At 36.9% G+C, this 24,878-nt stretch overlaps 1 protein-coding gene across 3 annotated transcripts; it reads left to right on the plus strand.

The window, feature by feature from the left end:
* The first annotated feature begins 52 nt into the window (after positions 1-52).
* LOC124161239 (peptide methionine sulfoxide reductase MsrB) lies at positions 53-24,783 on the plus strand. 3 transcript variants are annotated; one of them, XM_046537515.1, is made up of 4 exons: positions 53-260; positions 1,245-1,347; positions 13,698-13,870; positions 21,416-24,783. In XM_046537515.1, exons 2-4 carry the CDS (start codon positions 1,247-1,249, stop codon positions 21,580-21,582), a joined length of 441 nt encoding a protein of 146 aa, XP_046393471.1. In that variant the 5' UTR covers positions 53-260; positions 1,245-1,246; the 3' UTR covers positions 21,583-24,783. The 3 variants fall into 3 exon arrangements, with proteins under 3 accessions (XP_046393471.1, XP_046393469.1, XP_046393470.1); XM_046537513.1 differs by having other exon boundaries at positions 58-260; positions 21,374-24,783; XM_046537514.1 differs by lacking the exon at positions 53-260 and adding an exon at positions 808-1,003 and having other exon boundaries at positions 21,374-24,783.
* The last annotated feature ends 95 nt before the right edge of the window (positions 24,784-24,878 follow it).

The following is a 24,878-nucleotide window of genomic DNA, read 5'->3' on the forward strand; positions in this document are numbered from 1 at the left end:
TAACATTCATTTTATGCGCAACTGGCCTGAAGGAAAATATTCGTGTCGTTGACGTTCGAGAAAAGCAAACCAAAAAAGGAAACCGAACTTTGGCTGCCTGCAGAGCCAAGATTGGAAGGGCTATACTTCCACACTATCTTTAGATGGTGCTCGTACGAAGTCATACGGCATCGTATTCCAGGATGGCCACGTAAAGATTGAAGACTGGAGTAGACGTCAATTGGGTGGATAATTGTTGTGGTATAGAGATTAATCCTTAGGTAAGTGAGAGGAAAACTTATCAATGTTATGCACCGCTCAAAAATACCAGCCAGTTAAAGCATTAATTTTAGTTAGTAATTTAATGTCTGTGCTCATCCATGCTTGAAGGAAAAACTCACTCGGAAATCGACTCTAGAATAGTCAAAGCTATATGCTTACTTGCTTCATTGTCGTTGTTGTTACTATGATGTTATTTAATCGGCTGATTCCATCTGCCCACAAGAAATATAGTTCTGAACGCTAGCTTAGGATTTGAATTTTTGTGATATCGCCGAATATATTCTTCTCCTTGAAGAACAACTGGTTGAGAATTATAATTATTGCAGAACGTCACAGAAAGTGACAGTGACATTGTCATCAATGTGACATTTGCTATCTCTCGTGATTTTAATGGCTAAACTCTTATTTTTTGAATACACATGTGCCCTTGGCAGGGAGACTAGTCTTCCACGACACACGAAGTCACCTTTGGGTATTTGCCAAATTTTTGTCTCTCCTAAAATGGCATTTTAATCGGGCATGAGATATGAATGGTCCGTTCAGTTTACCCTCTCTGTCAGTAGATTAAACATTTTCATTGTTTCCAATGTCAACCCATTTCGGTGTTATAATTTTTGATCTTGTATGTATTTTTATTGGCTTTCTTCATAATCGAATTGTGAATTATGAAGGTCATCTCAGGATATTGAGGTCCGCCTTATTGGAGGATCTGATTGTTATGTGACGTTCGTAGAATTTTTTGGTATTTATGATTTTCAATTTCTTCTTCTTCATGTTATTTTTTTCTTGAGAAGTGTGGTGTTTTTAGAAATAAGTTCCCTCTACGTAGAATAATTATGTTTCCTAAAACTTATTTGAGTTCAAAATAAGTGATACACAGCTCATGAGCATGTGATATCTTACGTGCTTTTTCAAAGCTAAGATTCACTTGTAGTGGATAGATTCGCATAGTGTATACAATTAATGTGATATTCTATCCACAGGTATGGCTGAAAGTGAAAATGTGCAATCACCATCTAAAGCAGAGCTTAAGAAGCGATTGACTGCAATGCAGTATCATGTCACTCAAGAAAAAGGCACAGAAAGGTATTTAATTCTTCTTCATGTCATATAGTAGAGCTTCAACAATCCACCTAAATGGACAGGAAATTCAAAATAAATTATCTATGGCGATGCATAATATCAGCATTATTTTTTGTAAGTGTTTACTTTGGTTTCTGCGTCAGCCTTTCTTCCATCTATCCATTGAATAGCTAGCTGTTTATGGGTGGGGAAGAGCAGAAAATGCAGAATAGGAGAACATTTGGGGGGACAAATGCAGTGATGAAAGTATTTGTGACTATTTATACTTAAAAAATTTCAGGATGGTGGTTAATTATGAAGTAGTCAAATAATTTTTAGGCAGTGAATTATTTACTGTTTTTAACTCTTACTCGAAGTTGATATCATGACGTAAACTTGGTCGGTATATTTTTTCATCTTTCTTTTTGCCGTCTTTAAGTTGCCTTGTGTGCTAGAAAAATGTACTGACCTGAGACTGTGAAGGACTTTGAATCTTATTACATATTTTGATTTTCATCTCGATTATCTGAGTACTTGAAATGGTTTAAGTCTTTTAGTTAAAATCCTGAGTCAGGTAATTATTACCTACTTTCTTTAGTTCTAATGGCTATGGCAGCTCAATTGATAATCATTTCTATCTTGTTTTCTGAGTCATCGCATATTGGACATCTTAGTTTAGGCTTTGAGCGCTCACTGGAATACTATGTTTTGTATTACCACCATTTTCTTTTATCTGATAAACCATGGTCCTTATATACTGGTTGCTAATCTCCCTACATATTCCGGCTCGGGAGTGTTGCCTGAGATTCCGCTTTCACCCCTCAAATGCCTCCCCTCAAACACAAATCTGGGCATAGTGCACTGCCACTAGGGGAAATATGGAACTAACTGCGCTGTCGGCGGCAGTATATGCTTTCGACAGCGCAGTTAGTTCCATATTTCCCCTAGTGGCAGCGCACTGTGCCCAGAGTTGTGTTTGAGGGGAGGGGTTTGAGGGGTAAAAGCAGAATCTCAGGCAACAATACCGAGCCGAAGATTAGCAACCAGTATATAAGGGACATGTGATACCATTGGTAGCTACCATGTGATAAACATTGGTAGTAAGTGCTTCTTATCCCTTTTGTTTAATTGGATCCATAAGAGGAAGGATTTGTGGAAGGCAGGTGACATCAGTACATTGGTCCCAACATAACTCGAGGGTCTCTGTTGTAGTGTGGGTATTGTGTTGCGTGACGTGCGTACGATTAGCAAATAATAGCCTTTTCTTGTGTATTTGGGTCCCAGAATAATTATTAAAGGGAAACCCATTGTCCTTTCATTGGTGAATGAGCATAAAATATTTCAATATCTTATATTTCATTTTGATATGAACCTAATTTTTCTTCCTGGGGGCATTGATGCTTAAGTTTCCTATGTCACCTGATACATATGATGGGAGTACATGTTAACCGAAGAGGTTGCTAGATACCTGCCCTCTGCTAATCCTTAGTTTAAGCTATACATAGATGCATTGCCTAGAGAAGCATTGCGTCGGGAAGGTTGAAAGAATTAATTTGGCAGTGGGATGGTGGATGAAATGTGTTGATGAGGAACTTCAATTTTCATCTAGTACATTACATTGCATGCAGTATTAGTGTATTAAAAACTGAAATACAAATAGACACTATCCTCACTTTAATTTTGAATCATTAAGTGAAATTATTAGGTGGGCGTGAGCATGAACAAATTCATGAAATTCAGCCAAAAAATTATATTACTGGTAAAAAAAATTTGGACCTTCACGCACATACCAGGTAAACACTTAAGTTAAAAATGAGGCGATGAATAGGTTTCTTATGTGAGGCTTTTGAACATAAGTGCATTATCTTTATAAAACCATTTTTAGCAAGTGTAGCCACTATAGAAATCTTACTTTTAGTTGATAAATAATATTTTAACAACAAATAATATGGTCATACGTTGGTCTCTGCATACCATGTATCTTTAATAAGGCTGGTTCGGGTCCACTCTATTGCTTCAGCTGTACCAGCCGTTCTACGTCTTGTTTTGTTCGTGAAGTTTGCCCCAAAGTCGAAAATGTGAAGCCACTTTTGAAAACGGGGGAAATTTAAGAATGCCTAGTCTACCCCAAAGTGGATTGGTATTTGACCTATTACTGCTTCTACTTACTTTATCTCACAATATACCTTGCCGAATTTTTCCCTAAAATCCCTATATACAACTGCTTTGCCATTGACATAAAGTCAGGGAAATTTTTAAGAACAGGGCTGCAAATCAGGAAATGTTGGGAAAATCGAATATGGAAGTTATTTAGGAACCTGATTGAATATTTAAACCGTGACGTTTCTATGGGAGCATGCTGATCTAGTGAGTAGACCAATTGGCTGCAGATCAGCAGTGGAACCGAAAGTCTTTTCAGATTGCAGGTTTTGCTTCAGAGGCCAGGTCTATAAGACATAGCTTTTTTTTACCGTGCACCGTCATGAGGAGATGTATTTTGAGAGGATATTAAGAAATTAGAGACCCTGCCGAGATACGAAAGATGCATCCCCAAGATAAGGATAGTTTTCCGAGGTTAGGTATGGGAGAGTCCTGTGCCACCATTAATGCAGTGAGAGCTGCTATAAACAAAACCCTTGGAAGTCGCTGATGCGAGAGAAATGATACTCATTTCCAGAGGGGAGTATCTTAGCTACCGGCAATGGCATGTTACTTTTCATTTAATTGTATGTGTAACTTGTTACATTTGAATGCCTTGTATGATGTGAGGCTCGACATGGTGAAAGTTTTTAATATTAGTAAAATTGGACATTGCAATATTTCCTCTGAGTAGCACGGTGGAAATATTACAATGTCTAATTTTACAAATGTTACATTTGACTTAACGTTACCTTCACGAGTCTGTATCTTTTACATCCTGCAATGCTAAGGGGAGAGGAAGGGAAGGAAGAAATGTAGGGAATACTGCAGCAGTAGTGACCAAGGTGGCTCTTCCAGGCTGAGGATTGGAGAGGATAGGAGAGGAATGTAAGAAAGTCATCAAGGCCACGTGAGCTACCTATAGCGAAACCAGATTCACTGTTCCTAGAGAAAGGAAAGATCATTCTGTTAGAAGGATGATTCAGAGATTTTCTCTTAAGTATATCATTCAGAAATTCTAGGGACTCTTTTTGAAATATTTTTGCTGTTGAACTGACGGGACACTGGATGATGCTAAAAACCATTTATGAAACCCCTCCCCTACTTCCCTGAATTAGTGAAATTTACATGCCTCTGGCTTACTATAAGTTGAACTCTACCCTTGCTTATTCTAACCGTGAGTTAAAGCTTTGAGGTGATGAGTTAGTGAATTAAGCTGCATTGACTGTTATAATGTCTGCAGTTGATATTTCTGCCTTTTGTGAAGGACATAACTATTAATGACACTATAAGAGGTAAATTATATGTAAAAGATCTCCTGATTCCTGGTCAGGGTGTGCTACCAGTTGCAACACCATTGGTTGATGGAAATTTCCAAGGAATTTTTGACTACCTAATTAGCTTTTTGGATTGTTTAGTCTGAAGGGAAGGATATACAGTACACTCCAGATTATCTGGGTTAATGATGGGGATAGGCAGCACAAATAATAGGAAAACATGGATAACCCAAAATTTCTCTTAAATGTCTTGCAATGTTCATAATTTACCTAAAACAAACAATATATTATTATTTATGCAGTTATTCTGTTATTTTAGAGTGCTTCCCGGACTCAATGAGAGCTTTTTTTTTTGTTCGTGATCTTTTTCGTGGCAATAACATGGTTGTACTCATATTATTAATGCTCGATGTAAGGCCTGGTTTCGAAAACCACACATTCGCGGCTGTGTGATTACGGTTACTGAAAAGTGGTTTGCACGAATGCTTCAAAACCAATGCTCCACGTTGGAAACTACACTGTCAGGCATTATGCCACGTAGTCGCGTCTCACACAAAGTGCCCGGGTTGCAACTGCTGAGGGATGTGTATCTGTGATCACGGAGCACGGTAGCACACTGCGAGGCTTGGAAAACAGGAACACACTGCTCCCGTGAATGGAACTAGTGTGCCATCGCTAATGTTTTACGAAGGTGATTCTAACGGAAGTAATAAGCCCGGTGTATCCTAGCATTAATACAGTAATTCCGATGATTTTTTTTTATTAAGATCAAGGAAAAAACTGAGCAAGAGGGTAAATTATGCCCGGATAAACCGTAGCCGGGTAATCAGGAGACTGCTGTATGTGAATAAATGTGATGCTAAGGTAACAAATGTTTATGGGTAAGCGAAGCAAAATGGAAAGTGAAACATTGTTTATACTACGAGGGAACCGAAATTCAAACATTATTTTTTGTCGAAGTTATTTCAGGCATGCACAATGAACATTCATAAAGCAGTCAATGAATTCCTTAAGGGGATAATTTTTTTACATTTTTCGGTGTTGGCTGTAATTAGGTTGAGTGTGATTACATACAGTGCAGAGCATATTTATTTGATGTAGTCCCATCCAAGCAGATCTATAGATCATGTCAGTCAACATACTCTTTTTTTCAGTTGGGTATTCTTTTGTTCGCACTTGTATTAAACTATGTATTTCCCTTTTTAAATGCTTTCGACCGTACATTTTACCTTCAGTTGGGTTATAACAACTGTGATGTGTGTTGTTTTTGGATAGTTGCTCTTCAGCCTTTTTGGTGTCGATCTTTTCTTCTTCTCCAGTTTCCAATCAAAAAAATCAATTCTGATGACTCCCCTCTAAATCAGTTCTGTGCTGAATGTGTTAAGGCCTATAGTAAACTTCTCAGATAAATCCTATCTTAGTTGAGTCTAACATGATTTTTAAAATTTCACTCATGTCTTAATCAAGTAATTTTAAGGAGATGCATACATTTTTATTGCCTCTGGAGGTAATCTATCAGTTACAATTGTTCTATATAGAACAAAAGTCTTTTTACTGATCATCTTTACTGATCATTTTTACTGATCATGCCAGCATGTATCCATTGCCACATTGAATGTCCTTCTTTAACTTGGCATAAGGCAAGCCTAAGACAATCTTGATTCTGACCATGATTCCTGTTCTTATCTTTCTCCTTCCTGTGCATACCCAACTGTCTTCCCTTTGTCATAAAGGTTTTTAGCGTGCAGTATCATGCTAGTTCAGTGGCCAAAATAATTCAAATGAATTTCTGAATTATGTACATAGTATCTCTTGTGTTTGATTGATTCTGTTGAGGGAGTAAGCTTTAAATCCTCACTTTAATGATCCAAATATTGAGGTCGAGAACTTCCTGGATGTGGCATTGACACATTTTCTGACAAGCATTTTGGCTTAATTTCCTGGTTTAACATTGGCTAGTGTGCCAAAGAAAGGGAATGGTGTTGCCAATTGTCTTGTTGGCCTCATGACAAGCTGTGTGACAGAAAAAAAAGCCTGCAGTTGTGTTCAATTTTTATTTTACCTGCCTCTTTTATATTTCATTTGGCTTACCCAATTCAATAACGTTTTTGTTTGATATGTACCATTCTCAGCAATTGAATTGCCAGGCTTTTTACTACAACCACTGTACTTCTTACAATTAGTTAATGTGACAAAGGTTTAACACAACATTTTATTATTATGTGAACCTTCTCGTATTATGCATGAAAAATTTTGCTAGGGTAAGATTGAAAATCGCTAATTTCACCAGTACCCAATTTAAGCATTATATTTAATGTATTTTGCTCAAAAAACTGTATTAAAGTCTCTGAAATTTTCATTTAATCCTCTTTGTCTTACTTTCTCAAAAACTGAAAGATTTTTATTGGTAACTGCTACCACAGTACAGTTTAATTAAAGCCGTTAAGCAAATGGAAAAGTGGATATAGCAAGTTACTATGAGCTTTTCTGGCACTCTATTGTTGGGCATGCTATAACAAGTGTCGTACATGAGCCAATGTTATATTATGAAATGACTTTGATGTTATATCAGGAAATGATTTTGAGAATGTCAGTATCAAGGAAAGAAAACATTTCCATTTTCATGAGACGGAATTGGAGAGAAAGAGGATGTCCATGGCCACAAGTCCTTATTTACGATTCCATTTATAGAAGATTAGAAGTAGATGGAAGGAGATAGTGAGGAGGAAATTGGCTTCCATTTAGTTTTCCATTACATTTCAGTTTAGCCTAATTTAAGGTCCTCTGCTTAAAAAAGATGGATATTCAATTCAATAGTGTATTTTTCGTCATCAAAGAAAACGAAAGTCATTGATTGTGATTCGTTACCCACCATTAGTGTATTCATGATATACCTACAAATTATTTGGTTTTAGAAATCCCAGTTTAGACGAATGGCAATGGCCAATTTTAACCACATTTGAAAAAGGACAGATTGCCACCCATGCGATGCCACTCCACGTAACGTCACAGGGACCTAGTTTCTATACGAGTAGATAGGAGCGACAGCGGGGACCAGAATGACATCACACGTGCTTTTCCCAGCATTCATACTTAGCCTACACGTTTTCGCACACCTGAAATTTTTCACTTTTCATTTGATCGTGAAAAATAGATATCGTCATTTAAAAATCTAAAAGCGTGGAATGCCTACTCCAGGAGTAATAATCTTTCGATTTAGGCAATAAAAAAATAATAGGAAACCACCCTATTATGCATTCAACTCAATTACTATGAGCCTTTCTGGCCATCACGACATGCTATAACAAGTGCCGTACATGAGCCAATTTTAAATCAGGAAATGAAACCTAAAAGCTTGCCAGGAAATGTGTCAATGTCAAGTCCATGAAGTGCTTGACCTCAATAGATGGCTTATTAAATTAAAGAGTTAAAGATTACCCCCTCAACTGCATCAATCAAATGCAAGAGTATAAGATAATAAGTCTGTAATAAATTCAGAAATTTAATTGACTACTTTCTGAATATTTTTGTTTTTTGAACTAGTACGATGCCAGGTGCTGAAAACCATGGTAGAGTGAAGAATGTTGGGAAGTCATCAAGTAACCATTGTTCTTTCCAACTTCTGCTTTAGTTTATGTCGGGGTAGATAAAATTTGGGATGGAAATGTAATTATGTTTTAGCATAATGAAAGTGTAATTCTGAACGATATGGCTAGCTGTTACATCATTACACTCAAGTGTGACTCTTTTTCTAGGTTCTGAGTTTGGTTTTTGTGGACAAAATTTAGGGGTTACATAATCAATTCTTGTAATTCAGTGACAATCGTTAAAATTAAAGATGTGTAGGGGTGCTTTTTGATTACGAAAGTATGGAGATTTAATTCTACAGTAATATGGTTATTGGGACAGATGGAGAGAAGATTGTGGGATAGAAGTATCAGTTGCACTTATTGTAGATATGTGCATTTTAATTATGTATTACATATTTTATGTTACATTCATGTAAACGGTGTTGAATTTTTAGCAATTTGTTTTTGGCTAAAAAAGAGTACTACAATTTTTGGTGGGCAAAATAAATGTGTAACCTGCATGCTGTAGCATAGTCATCTACTGAATCTTCATGGAAAACCTTCCGAGCCATACATCAAAACCAGAAATATATGTTTTAGTACTCAGTCAACCCTTTTGAGGTGGTGGAGTTCTCTCCTTAGGATAACTGCTGGACTGAGCCCCAAGAGATTCATCCGTCCCCTCCGTAGGGAGAATTTTTGTAGGTCATTCGTTAAGAAAGGTCTCGCGGATAATCACACACTCTCAGCACCAACCTTTTTCGACCCTTCCTAGCGAGGACTTTGCATTATCTCGGACTCCGAGGGTAGTTGGGGTCCCTCCTTTCAGGGTTTATAACCCTACCAGCGGCATTGGTTCGCGGTCAATCATGCTATGTTTATATGAATTAGCTGCATGGGTGATTGTTGCTTGCACGTAAATGTCAGAATTGGAATTGAATTCCTCGATTAATTCTGAGAATTGTTAAATTTTGAACAAAGCTGATGTCGTCAATATTGATGCATTTAATGCAGCAACAATTTCCATGTTGATTGTTATACTGAAATCGAGATTTAAGTTAATATTTATCGCAGAATTTTGGTTAAAAATTATAAACGCTGCTCAAACGACAAAGAAATTAATTCTTAGTTTATACTTTTAGAGAGAGGAACAAATATTTATTTCGAAAACTGACTGAAGGAACAATTTAATGACCGCGATCCCTTACCACAAAGAGGATAATATAAGACGAGGGGCCTGGGTACCGGCTCCCAGGTAACGAGGGTATGGCCGAAGTTCTGCATTGTTGGGTCCCAAAACTAAGACCCGCGACCGTCATAAAAGGGGGAGAGGATGGAAATGTATATTTTTGGCATTCTTTTTCCTGCGAAGAATAATCTCCAATGAAAATTTGCTTATTTCTTCTCCCTAGGTTAAGAAACGTCCCGCCGCATATTTTCGTTGTTAGTAGCGAAAGGGTTTACCCTGGGACTCAAATGATTCAAGTCCTTGTGTAACCTGGGCAACAAGTGATGTTCAATCCTAGTTTTTGATTCTGATAAATGGTTGGATGCTACTCATACTACATAATCAATCATGGAAAATTGCTTGTACCAGATAGTCCTCTGCCATTTTACCTCTTCTCACACTCCTATAAATCCAAGGCAAATCTGGGGAGCTGTGTACCTTTAAAAAATTGGAGCGGATATATTGAATGCAGAATAGTCTTATCCTTCCTCTTGGGTTTCATTGAATGGGTTTTCTGTGGCACTGAGCCAAGGTCTCATTGCTGTTGCCAAGAGTGAAGCTTTAAGTCTAGTAACCTTCAGCTTTGTGGTAGTTTTAGCTTGCAGTAGTAGTCCTTGGCTGTCCTAGTTGTACAGTGCTAAAGAATTCTAGCATTATCAAATAACTAAAAGGTATATGTCAAGTACGTGGAACCACCTATCTAATATGCGAATAACTTTTATTTTTCTGACCCAGGGTTTTGACTGGAATATAGGAAGTCAATATCAAGGTGACCATATTCTAGTCGAAACCCTGGGTCAGAGCAATAAAAGTTTTTGTGGAACATTACTAAGTGATTTATTTCACATGTTAATTAAAAGGTATTCTGCCAGTTAGGTTCATTAATTTACCTGAGGTGATTTTGGCAATTTTTAGACTCCCGCGTTAGTGAGATATCATGAGATTTGGTTGGACCCCCTCCTTCTAATCTCATGTGAGATTGTTCAAAATGCGTATTTTCAGTGTAAACACTTTAATCTATGCATCATTGTGTTGGATTTATTATAAAAAACAATTTGTGTAATTATTTTTATTTAAGATTAGTTAAGACAAGTATTAAAGATTGCTAAGATCGTAGTCTAGAATTACATCAGAAAAAAGTTACATTATACTTTCCAGGACCCCCCTACTTCACCCCACGTGAGATTAGTTGAGAATTGGTTTGAACCCCTCTCCCTCTATTAGCCTCACATAATTAAGGGATGGCCACTTAGGGTAGGTTTAGTGGCAAGTATTTTGCAAATCGACCCTATAATCCACACAAGTGAGATCTATCACTTTTTATTCTATCTATAAATCCTAATCTCCTCTTCCTCCATCCTTGGTCACCTGTCATTCTTTCCTATATCGCAGCTTTTAATAACCTCTCAAATTCTGATTAAGTTCTGATTTCAAATCCTGAAGGTGGTGGAGATTTTTCAGAGACAGCGCTATCCTTGTGTGAGTACATTGTCGGGGGTAATTAATGCGCAGCACTATGTCTGTCAGATGAGACCTTAAGCCGTGGTCTCCCTGGCACCTTAGGTTTAAGAGCAAGCAAATGTCAATGCTGGGTTTCTCTCTCCATCCCTCTTTCCCCACCATTCCCGTATGATATGAATGCCCTTTGCTGTCGGTCACCTCCCCCACATACCTATCGTGTCAATAGTGGTCAATCTGAGAGACTGAGAATACCCCAATTTATTTCATTGAAACAATTATTGTTTTAGAAGCTTATTCATTTATTTTATGTGTACGGTAAAACACTCTTATAATGATCACACATGTAACGAAATCCCGCCCATAAAGAGGTGAGTTCCCAGTACCATGGACATTCCTACGATTGCCAGTGTTAATATCCCTGCATGTTAAGAGTACGGATGGAACGGAATACCCACTATTATAAACCATTCTTTGGTCCCTTGGGGAATTGTTACAGACCTGTTGCCAGTAACAGATACGGAAAAAATTCAAGGGGGGGCCCAAATGGTATTTATTGAGCTACCTATGTATACTTTTATCGTAATAAAAAAGAATCAAGTTACGTGCAAAGTTTAAGATAGTTTTGTTTAAACTGTTTATACGCATATGCAAGACAGTGCTATCGTATGATATAAAAAAAGGTACAATTGTGGTTCTGATATGTTCGGCAATGCTGGCAGTTCTGCAAGGGGGGGTGCACACAACCCTGTGCCCTGCCTCCCACCATATGTATTGTATCTATGTATCTGCCACTGTCTGTTGCTTGAAGAAAGAAGATTTACGGAATTTTATGTATCACGTGCGTGCTGTGCGCGCTCCTAGCGGGCTTCCCCCGCTCTTTTCAATGCAGGTCCACAGGGGGATAGGCTGGTTTCTAATTTTAAAATGTAAAAAAAAGGCAGGGTCTTATGTACAAATTTAATTGGAATGTTCATGTACAAATTGAGGTCAGAGGACCTCTTTTAAACACAACATTGGAAGTAATTACACTATCCTCTGTTACACGCACATGATGACTCATACTTACGTATCAACAGGAGACTTGAATGTGGAATCAGCCGCATTTTGATAAAAGTCATTTAAAGAATGCAAGATATTGTTGCAAATGAACAAATGTATCAGTTTGTGCGCCGTTAACGTCAGGAATATTTACCGGTTTTTGTTTTTTTTTTTAATTATTTAAAAATCAATTTTAGGAAACAATAGCAATATTTAGGAAGTAAGATATGCTGTTGCATGTTCTCTGATAAATTCTGTGCATTTTGGTATCTCATTTTTAGAGTTTGGTTGCGCATAAGTTGAGAAAAAGGTATCTATACAGTAGAAATAATATGGAAGATGAATATAACAAAATCCCGTTAATAGCAAAATAGAAAAATGGTCCCCTGAATTTCATTATAAGTGAGTTTTAGTGTTTTTGTATAGGGGAAAATGATATTTTACCTAAATTTCCTTGGAGTGGGTTGTGTTGAAATATTTTGATGACTTGGGAGTCTGGAGACCTGTAGATTCCCAAATGACTGGATGATGCATGAGTGAATTGTCATCTGCCACCACCTACTTGTTTCGTACCCAATATGATTTTTGAGTGCGGAGAGACTTATCCTATTGAATGCTTCTGAGTCTCAACAATGATCTAAAGAGGGAGAGACAATGCAAGGAAATAAATAGAGGCTTTTGCAAAACTTATAAAAAGAAGTATTGCTAATGGTGAGCAGATACATATGTACCATAGCTAATCATTTCAAGGATATGTAGTTTTTCTTTTAGGCATGTCCTCACGCAGTATTCTGATCAATTTGTCAGATTCCATGGCCTGCTCCAATTCCTTCACTGTGCCAGTGGCAGAAAAATAGATGTTTTTGTACTGTAGTCCTCTGTATTCTTACTGTTGTAGCATTATATCGTAAAATCTTGGAGATTGTCCACGTAAGCCCAGACATAGGGAACTCCAATCGTCGGTCACAAGCTGGTTCAGGGAAAAACTCCACAAACAAGAAATCAGCACTCAAGAAATAATTGTCAAAATATTCACGAGTTACTTTCAATCAATTTGAAGTAGAAGTATTCAAAATCAGAATTATTACAGAAAACAACGATGATAACTAATGATCCCATAGGAAACATCACCAAACTAAGTACCAGCTGTATAATTTTTCTAAAATCACCCATGTCAGTCAAGCCATCCGTCCACCTCGGGCGCCCGTGGATCCCATCCAGCATCCCGCTAAGGACTTTTCACGCTAAGTTCTGCGGATAAGTTCGGAGGAATTTCTGGGGGGGGGGGGTACACTAAAAAATGCCACACTGTTATTTCAATAGTGTGACAAAAAGCGTGTGATGTTGCAGTTGTCACTTCAGAATATCTGATGTAATATGTCAAGATAGTCAAAATGTCATAGTTTGCTTTTGCTAATCAGGAGTTCTTTTGTTTGAATAAAAATAGCAATAATGATATTTATATTGCTTGTAATTTTAGGATTCATTCAGGATGTAATTTTACAGATATTTTTTGGGTATTTTTCTATACATTCTTTGTTTTTAGAAGTCGTTCTCTCAGTGTGTGTTATTCTATCATCATTTCTTTTATTTCAATGTGTTAATTCTTAGACAGATTTAATATATGACTTTGTGGAACTCATGGGACAATTTGATTTTCAGGGCATACACCGGTAAATACTACAAGTGCACAGATGCTGGCGTTTACAGCTGTATAGTATGCAAGCAGGAGCTTTTTTCCTCGGATGCAAAATATGATTCAGGATGTGGATGGCCGGCCTTCTCCAAAGTTCTTCAGCAAGGGTTGGTGAAGCTTTCGAAGGACACTACACATGGTGAGTGGGTGTACTCTGTTTGGATTTTTAGGAATGTCTGGTAAGAATAAAAGTGCCTAAGGACTGCGTTCTTCAGGTGAAATTTATGATGGCATACTTTATTTTTTATCGAACAAATTTCTTGCAGAAGGAATTGTCATTTTGTGGGGGGTCCCAGTAAGGTAATTGTGCACTAGAGGGACAGGATGAGTCATCTAGACCCATGCATCATGTTCCAAATCAAATTTTGCTCCTTGTTTTAAATTCCTTATCAGAGATCTCCAACCTATGGCCCACTGGCCATATCCGGCCTGACACATTATTTCATCCCGCCCGCCAAACAAATCCCTGTGTGTTTAGTGTAGAGAAAGAAATCTGATTGAGTTTTATAATAGGGTAGTTACCTTCAGCAAAGAAAACGAAAGGCATTGATTGCGATTCGTTACCCACCATTAGTGCATTCATAATAAACAAATTATTTGGTTTTAGAAATACCAGTTTAGACGAATGGCAAGGGTCAGTTTTATCCTCATTTAATAAAGGCCAGATTGGCGCCCATGCGATGCCACTCCACGTGACGTCACAGGGACCTAGATTCTACACGAGAAGATAGGAGTTATACGTTGTCTGAGATTACCAATGCATGCATGAGGTTGAGCTCAGGGAAACATGTCTTAATAATCACCTATTAAAACTGACTAAGGTCGGAAAGTTTTCTTCATTTGATAAAGTATTAATAATCCTTATTTAAGCCAAGCTCTACCTGCTAGCATGGTACTCAGCTACCTGATAGCATCCTGCGTCCTATTAGCGCTCAGAGCCTCGATCAAGGTCACCTTACAAGGCGGGAGGGGGAAATGCGTCGCACGGACTTCTTCCCATCATTCCTACTTACGCGTCGCGTTTTCGCGCGCTTGAAATTTTTCACTTTTCATTTAATCGCGAAAAATAGATATCGTCATTTAAAAATCTAAAAGCGTGAAATACGTACTCCAGGAGTAATAATCTTTCGATTTAGGCAATAAATAAATAATAGGAAACCACCCTATTGCCTGCAGCAGGATCAGTTTCCAAATTTGATAAATTTTGCATTTAGTTTTGTGTTTGTTTTTGTTAAAACATACGTGTGTGAACTAACGTTTTCCAAAATGAAGTATGTGGAATGTAACTATCGGGAAAATTTGTCTGATGATCACTTAGAATCAATTCTTACAATGTAACCTGGAAACTGATTTTAATGTAATTTTGAAGTCAAAAGACGGTATCATTCGCACACTAATTTGGTTGCTTGAAACTAAAGGCAGGAATCCAATTAGTTTTCACTGATTTTTTCAAACAAGTTATTTTTTTAATTTTTCAACGTTTGTAATCTAATTTTTGAGAAATTTAAATTGCTGGCATTGATTTCCTTAAATCCTTTGGTCTGCGTAAATGTAGGAAATATATAATGTGGCCCTTAAATTGAAAAGTTTGGAGATCCCTGTTATATTCAGTCAGAAATGTTACGATTTTGTGTATTTTAGAAAGAAAATTTCATGAATTTTTTATATGGAAGCCATACATGTCAGTTTTGGCTCACTTTGACCCACTACTCCTCTGTGCATTGAGGTCAGATCTTCTCTCTATTTTCGTTTCAGTCAGACACTGGATATTAATTTACAGATATTGTAAGGTATCAGAATTCGTTTAGATCGGAAGCCTTTTAATTTCATTTGAATGTTATTCTGTCGTAAACAAGCATCTCATTATTTGCTGGTTTCCTAAATAACAAATATTTTTGCATTTCTTCGATTTCAAATAAAAATTGCATTTGTGAGAAGAATATGAGTTATTTTATTTCTATCATAATGGGCGTCACTGTGCATTATCAGAATATATTGCATAGTAGGATATCTTGATGACGTAAGTGGGCATGAAGGTGGAAAAGTTACATAAACAGTCAAAATGATTCATGCCTGTCCTTCTAGATTGTGGTAGAGTCCTCTCCTACTATTAATGACACACTCATGGTTGTGAGGTGAACTCAGTTAAAGTTGATTATTCACCATTTAGCCAGAAACTAGGTTTTCTTCCTCTGATAATTTGCCTTGGTTTGTGAAGCATCTTTTAGATAATTGATTCGCTTTCATGCATTTGCTTAAGAAACATGACCCAGCTTGTCTTGAGAGTATAAACATGTACTTGTTTCACTCGTGCTTCCATTATAATTTTTGCATTTTCCCAATCTCGGCCATTTGTGTTGCTAGAGACAACTTTATTGCAATCCAATATTTTTTGTGAATGATTGCTGATTTGTTTCTTATTGACTTGTTAGTTTCCTCGTTTTTTGATCATTGCCTACTCGCCAAATAGTGCTGAATGCCTACCCCTCCTCCAATGTACATCGTTTACTTAATTAGTGACAACTTTCCTTTTTTTTAGGGGTAATGTTATTGTTTTTATTTTTCCCTGTATTCCTTCAAATGTGGTGATGATGAACAAAAGGGAATTATTAATTTTCCATTGGTGGTCATTATCTTTTGTGTATTCACTTAGGCTTTTGCTATTTGATACTGTGATAACATCTTGGACATCCTAATTTCATGGTATTGCTTAGTAGAAAATAATTTTTTTTTCTCCGTTGAAGTATATCCCTTAGTTTTTGCCAAGAGTTTTCATAATGCTTGGAAATATTAAAGGAAAAAGTACTCCTCTTTAAGGTCCACATTATCCATAATTCTGTGTGCAGCAGAGCATGTATTTGTCCTTTTTTGGGAAACTGTGATACAGGGATGCAAAAAAAATGTATGAAATTGTGATTGCAGTGAAACACACGACCACCATGTCGTACGATGTGCATTTGAAATCAGCTTGCACTCCAAGTTTGTGAGAGGGAACTGCTCCAAAAATATGTTTTTGCTCATTCCATGCATCAAAAAAATAATGTTTGGATTTCATCACAATTCATAAGGAAGCACATTTGTGAATCAGTTTATGTCTCATCTGCTTTCACTGGCAATGCCAGGGCTCTCTACTGAAGTTCTCCATTCAAACTTAATTGGGGCATATTTATCATTATCATCTCTAACTGCGAGTTCTGAGGCATGAGAATCCTTATCATGTTTCACTGAATTTTTTTAATTTTTATGTGAAGTTTTATTTTTTTATGATTATTTTCAAGTTTCTTATGTTTGAGTTAAGCCCATTGTCCTCCCTCCAATGATGGAATCCGTGATTCGGGTGAGAATGCCTTGTTGAATTAATCAATTAAAAAAAACAAAACCTTCTTCTTAATTGGTGAAGGGATTACCAAACTTTGAACTATTCAATGCACATCCATTAGTTGAGGTGATGATGTTGCATCTGTTTCCTGCAAATGCAAAGGGAAAATATCCTCACACTGTTTTAGCATGCAGTACTCAGTTTTGGAGAAATCTATTGTTTTAGCATGTAGTACTCAAGGGGGGAGACCACGTACCTTGCTATGCCTTTTTCAGTGGCATATTATTTCATCCATTTCAGTGGCACATTCAAAATGGCGAATGCATCTTGGAACTGGTAGTGGTTCCTTTAAAAGGGCCTTCGTTTGGCTGTAATTAATTATTTTTCATGTGGTACAGTTGTTGCAGTGATTACCGTCGTTGACTCCCACTGTGGGATCCAGGGTTCATGGTACCATTTACTATGAAGGTGTATTGAAAAGTAAGGTCTCCTGTGACACTATTTCCGAACGCGAGTCGCTAGGTGAAATATAACTACTGCACTGCATTCCGTGGTTCCTCCGCCAAAGTGTGGAACCGCTCACATGACCTTGGGCCACTCAGTCGCTGCATAGCAGTGGGTTAGGATGGAGCTCCCGCTTGGCTCGCCCGCTAGGTTCGAACTACGCTCTGTCATTCGATTTTTGAAAGCAAAAATTTTTCTCCGATAGAAATTCGTCACCAGTGAGTGGAAGTGTATGGTGAGAAGTATATGCGCATCAAAACGTTGGGGAAATGGTGCCAGGAGTATTCTGATGGACTGGAAAACGTCCATGTTGATCAGCAGTTGGCTAGGATGAGTTTGCAGGAATTAACAGCAGCTTGAACTGACAAGATGGTGAGCAATGGCTAGAGAATAACCTGCATAAGGTGAAAGAAGATCTTAAAAAAGAATGGGGCTACCTCTCTGTACAGAATAATGTGTCAAAGGTCCTTGGTTACTATTATGTCGAAGGAAGCTGTCTACAAGAAGAACAATCTTACTCTTTGGCTTTTAGACTTTATTTCACTTTGGGTCTCACAGACATGAGTAACGAAAGACTGCGACCTCTCTCAACTCGTCAACCGCCCGAACAGCACTCTGCCCGGACGTAACACTCGGCAGCGCGCAGGCTGCCCACATGACTCACAGCGCGCAGGCTGCCAACATAACACTACTCACAGCGCGCAGGCTGCCAACATAACAGTTACAACAAGATATCCACCTGGCAGATCCCTAAGCAACTCACCAATGACCACAAGAAAAAGCATGTCCACATGTGTCACATCAAACGATCACCCTACTCAATGAATTCGGTTGGAATATTATCGACCAAACTCCTTATAGCCCGATAGTTGCCCCGAGCAACTACCACTGTTTCCCGCTTTCAAAAACTTCCTTGGGGACAGAAATTCTAGTCAGATGAGGGAGTGCAAGATGTAGTCACCAGTTGGCTTCACAATGTGGTGGGAGAGTGGTATGATGCCGGTAGTATTAAGGTGCTGGTTACAAGGATGAAAAAAATAATTGATCATCGAGGCGATTACTTTGTAGAAAAATAGCTAAATTCTTAGGCTTTCCAATGACGCAGGTAAAGTTTAAAATAAATTGATTTTCCATTTTTTAAGTAATAGGAGACCTTTCTTTTCAATACGCCCTCATATTAACTAGTCACAGAATGATGACGATGAAGACGAAGATAAAATATACTGCCATGATGGAGCCACGAACCCTGGACCCCACTGTTGGAGTCAACTATGCTAACCACTACACCAACTGTGCTACATGGAAGAGGAGAGCCATTTTAGAATAATGTAACACATGTTAAAAGTACTGCATGAAAAATAATTAATTACAGCCAAACTAAGGCCCATTCAATGGAACCACCACCAATTCCAGATGCATTCGCCATTCCGAATGCCATAAAAAATATGGCAACGAAAAAGGCTTAGCAAGATACGTGATCTCCCCTTTGCCAGTTGGGAGAAATCAAAAATGGAGTTGGGAGTCTCAAGGTCACACTTCTTTAACATTGCATGGTCATCACAATATTTCAGTCAGTGTATTCATTTTCCCATACATCTTTCAGATTTGTCTCCTTAATGTTGCTTGGCAGCAAGTACTCTAGTGTGGTAGGTTTTTAGCCCAATTTTGAGGAAATTTGCCAAAAAAATTAGTGCCACTAAATTTCAAATCTTACACCCATAGTACAGGTCGTTAATGTATCAGTAATTATCAAAACTTACAAATAGAGATACAATCAGTTCAGAACATTTGTCCTCACTACACGGTAGCGAAAGTTGTAAGCCAAAATAAGATCAAGTGACTATCAACCGACATCAAGATGACAAGTTTATTACTCTTTTACTCATCGTTCATGGTAATAAGGTGGTAGTACTCACCTTTGTTTACGAACGGTGTATTGGCATTAGAATATTCATTTGTATTCATACAAATGAATGAGTAGCAGGGAAATTGTTGATGTATAGGAGAAAATAACTCTCGGAACCCTGGAAATTGGTCATAGTCTCTTGATCTTATGTTGGCTCACTGTGCAGTGACCAAAAAGCACACCTCCTAATCCTATTTCTATGCACAACATGGACTTTGTTGTTTGGCATAAGTTAGTTTATTTCTTCTTAGTGTTGTTCTCATGGAGGCATCAGCATTTTATTTATTTTAGTGCTTGCTTTTAATGATAAGTTTTCATAAAAATAGTTAAAGAATTGAACGAACCAAATGATCAAATCTTCATGTAAGACTCAACCATTTTCTGCGAATTTAAAGAGAATCATGGACGATCTGTGCTGTGTATTCGAAATTTGAATAATTGATATCTCTTCTGTCATCGAATATCGAATAGTGTAAAAGCTCATTATTTAAAGTATTCAGTGATTTAACTATTCGAACATCTCATCCCTAGTTTTTACTCAACTTAATTCCTGAATGTGTAAAATTTTGTGAAATTTGACTTACTCATTTATTCCGTGTATATATATAGTGGATGTGGCCCTTCACTCACTAAAACTGTCTAGCTGCCACTGAGTATGTACTGCCGTCAGTAAACTTAGGGTGAACCTAAACATAAGATAGTGGGCATTCAGTTAACATTCGCAGTAGTCATCAGTTATAGGCATCAGATTTTGGCTGAATACTGTGTGATGTCACCTCTTCTTCCCCATTAATATTCCTACTCAATGTTTTATTTTCACATATTTTTTTAATTCATTTGGTTTTAGTCTCAGATTTTAGTCGCTTCAATTGTTGAAAGCCAGTGTAGCATTGTTTAGGTGTATTAAGTCCGCAAAGATATTCAATTGCTGATACCTTGTTATTTTTCTCTTTCTCTTCCCTCTTCTCGGGCTTCTTTTTCAAACCATGTCATTTTTCCCCTCATGAATTGTGACTAATACTATCTTGTGATGCCTCCTTGTGTTTCCAATTTTTGCTCTCGTGTGCATATTTGTTATCTTTGCCGAAAATCTCATTTGTGTGGTTTCCTATTAAATGTATTTCTTTATTCTGGTCAAAAATATTATTGGCTTGATTGTTGATTCTGACCTGTCGTTCTATGTTCTGATCTGTTGGGGCTGATGTGAATCTATTGTGTGTGCACCATTTTAAATCATTTCACAACCTAACTCTCAAATAATTGATTTGTTTTTATTTTATAATCAAAATATTTCACCTAAATTTATTTTATTACCCCATTCCCAATGATGAATTTAACTTGTGCAAAAACATATATATTTATGTTGAAAACTCACAATGTGGTTGATGATAACTTGGCCTAATACTGACTTGCTTATTTGTAATTACTCTTCATAATTTTTTAATGTGTTAATTTTTTGGCGAATCTTTATTTGTACCACCCATGTTTAATTTGAAATCACACTATTTGGTTGATGGTTTCTCGATCTAATTCTTACTTGCTTTTCACCACTTCGGTATTTTAAAAAATTTTAATTCGCATTAATTTTTAATCCACTCTTTGATGAATTTAACGCGCACCACCCATTTTTAATTTTGAAATCACTCTTATTTGGTTTCTTGGTCTAATACGATAACTTGCTCATGCCTTTTTGCTTTGTCTTTTTTTTCCGTCTCTCTTCATCTCTTGCTTGTGGCTTTTGGTCATGTCTCGCATGCTCTTTAACTGTCTCAATTAATGTCTCTAATTCGTATTAAAACAATACCAATCCTCTCCCGACTCACACGGCTGTCCTCCCCCACTCTGCTCTTCGCTTTGCAATCCCCCTGGGCCCATCGTGTTTTTTGCCGCGTTGCGCTCGTTGCGTGCCCCAGTGGGTGCTAACCTGCTCCTGCTGCTGACTGACCGATCGGCAGGGATGGTGCGCACGGAGGTCAGCTGCTCGCAGTGCGGTGCTCACCTCGGCCACGTCTTCAACGACGGACCCCTCCCGACCAGGACGCGCTTCTGCATCAACAGCTCAGCCTTGCACTTCGAGCCCCTCCAGCAGCCCGAACAACAGACGAATGGGACCAAGGAGTAAACAGAAGAAAAACAGTGCTGAGCTGCTGCTACATCCTTGTATACACTTTCTTCACGCAGGCCGAGAGTGAATCACTACTGAGAATTATTTACACCGAGCAAAGGGCATAGATGAGAGTAATTTTTGGGGTGTCAAATGATATTTCTCCTGAAAATGGTTTGACTTCAACATGTGAGGAGTATTGTCACCTAAACATTAGTCTTGCTGGCTTGCTGTGGTGAATGTGCTTCCGGTATTCGATGACTCCTTTTCATTTCATTTTTTTGTTACCATTACAATGACAAAATAGCGATCATGTTATGTTGTTGATTACCTATCAAGAGCTTACATAACCAAGGAAAACCTAAGCATGGGTTTTAAAAATGCTGGTAATGCAGAAATTAGGTGTCTCCCCCAAGGATACCTCCATATCAGTGTAATTTGAGATGCAGATGGTATTATATATTTCTGAAGCTAAGCTTTCAGTGTCAGCTAGCCATAGACATATAGGAGTGATGATGATATTTCATTATTCATCATACCTGATCGCCCTAAAACTAGGATCTTACAGCACTTGGCTCAGAAAAGAAGGTGTAATTTATCAAGGTGCATGTCTGTTGAACTAACAGTAGGAGTGTATTATGAAACTTAAAAAATATCCTGTGTTCGAGTCTTTCTTAAATTCATTGTGTTCTTTTGGTTCCAAAATGTGTTTGGTGTTAGCAGTTCCATTTCCTATCCCAGTAATTAACAAATTTCAAATTTCTGGGCATAAGTCACCTGGAAGTTTCGTAATTGGTCATGCATGGATATGGAATTGGTTATTTTTTTACATATTTAGCACAACTTTACTTTTGATTATTCCTTAAAAAGGTATTCTCTAGTGGGGAGATTTTGGTTTCTTTTAAATATATTTTAAAATAATATTTTGGTGGAAAGGTATGCAAAAAATAAAAGGGCTCTTTTGACTGGATGCTCATTGTACAATCCTCAACGTAGTCTAAAATATGATGCACATGGAAGTGAGACTCGGTATGTTTATTTAACTGTGTGCTGTGTGGATTAATGTGATTAACCCATGAATACGTGATGTGTGCAAGTCCACAAGTGCACATCTGAAAGTTGATGACTTTGAAACAAATATTTTTTTACATCGAAGGATAAATGTAAACTCATTGCATATGTTTAGGGAAATATTTTCATTTTTCTGTGCCATTGTGGCAAACGTCAAAGCTTTTCTCGCAAGAATCTTTACAAATTGTACATAATCAGCATTAACCCAATGTAAATTGTACAAATTGAACTCTTAGCTTTAAACATTTCTCTCCCTATTGCATTCATTCATCCATGAATTCTTTCTGCACCAATTATCATTAGTCGGTATCATCATAACTTTGGTATTGATTGGCCTAAGGAATGGAATTTGGGCAAATAATTTGTCTAAGTACTTCTATTTAAAGTTAAACTCATCGTTTACTTTTATCTCCTCAAATGAGGGTGAGAACTCGATAACTTTGTGGTGCATTTTTTTTGTTTAGTTTGGTGGCTAAGTTTTAAATTATTGCCTTCCCTTTAAATTCTTTTACTCTTGCTGCATAATAAGATTTTATTTGTGCAGTGGTTTCAGCTTTCATGGTTGAAAGTGTGAGCTTGTAGTTTTTATGAAGAAGGCCAGTACTAGTTTGATTTATGTTGAGTATTAATATTATTAAGGAACAAACCTATGATGTAGGAAATTAAATTAATATATATACTTGCATGTACTTGTACAATTTTTTATGAAAAGTTTTTGGGGGTTGGCCCGTGGAATTTGTACTCACTTCGATCATTATATATTTTTATTGGTGGCTGTACTTGTGTCCATTTAGTCTTGATCGTAGTATAAGATTGATTTGATATCAATTTAGTGCATGAAATGCTATTTAGTCAGCTGTAACCACCAAACTCTTTATTTTTGTAAATTCCTTCCGTTAATGGCCCTCCTGACTCGATTTAATACACTTCTTTCTGCTTTCCTTAAAATATTTTTGCTAAAACTATTTAATTTATTCTTGTGGGTCAAATTTGAAACTTATTTATGTATGTACCTGATGCTTCAGGGAAAAATGTGTTATGACAAATGCTCTTATTATGCTCATTGGTCATTCTTGATGGATAAATTTTATTAATATTCTTGTTTACATTGAAGAGGTATCAATGTAAATTTATGGATGAGAAAGTAAATCAAAACAGTGTTGTCTCTTGAATATTTTGAATACAAGGGCAGACCAACATTCATTTTTGAAATTGGCAATGCTCGAAACGGAATGAGATTCTAAACAAAAGTGAAAATTTTCAAATTATCGGGAGAAATTATTTTATTTATATGCTCTCTGGGCCTTAATCTAAGTATTTTGAATGGTGAAAAATTTTGTGCTTCACTATCAAAGGTAATTTATTACAAGTGACTACTTTTATAAACAGTTTTTCTGCTTTTTAAGCCTAGAATTATACAATTGTGAAAAAGTGAAGAGGTGATAATGTGCTCTCAACTCAGATTAACTTATTTTTTTACTGTAGTGGGTAACAATTGTATTCTAAGTTTACTAATTGCTAGTCATGAGCTTCTTATTTTATGTGCTTGTGCATTGTATTTATATTTAACTGTGATTGAGTGATGTATAAAATAATTGACTTTTGTGTGAAATTGTTGTATATTTATTTTGGAACGATTTTGTTTTGTTATTAATACTGATTGTTATTATTTATGTATTTTAATTGTGACCAAATTTTAATAATAGACTGCCTTAAACAACTAATTAATTTGTTTTATTTGTACTCCTGTTGTTTGAGCCCTGGATGGTGGTGTTTACCCTTGTAGGGAAGGATTTTGCCTATACAACTGTGGGATTAATGCTATCATAATAGGATGAAGTCTGTGTTGCTTTGAAAGGCCTCTAGAAACTTAATTTTATTCAAACTATTTTCCTACATTAGACAACATAATAGTAGTAGACAGTAAGAGTCGTATTGCATCGAGTGTTAAAGTGGAATAGTTATTTTGAAAGTGAAGTTGAATTTTAAGTGAAAGTAGTTGATTTTTGATCAGACGAAGGTGCTGCAATTTCAATTTGGGAAGTACTTTTTTGTTTTTGGTGGTTGTTAACATAGGTGTTCTTAAAACTATAAAAACAACATTCAATTCTTAAAAGGAGGCAAAAATAAATCATGGAATACTACATATTTCAAGTGTCTCTTTATTTTCCTGAGGTAACATAATACATAGTAACATAATGAAAGTCACTACAGATTATGTCTTCATTATAGATTATTTTAGC

This window comes from Ischnura elegans, chromosome 6, assembly GCF_921293095.1.
Source record: "Ischnura elegans chromosome 6, ioIscEleg1.1, whole genome shotgun sequence".
Lineage (NCBI taxonomy): Eukaryota > Metazoa > Arthropoda > Insecta > Odonata > Coenagrionidae > Ischnura > Ischnura elegans.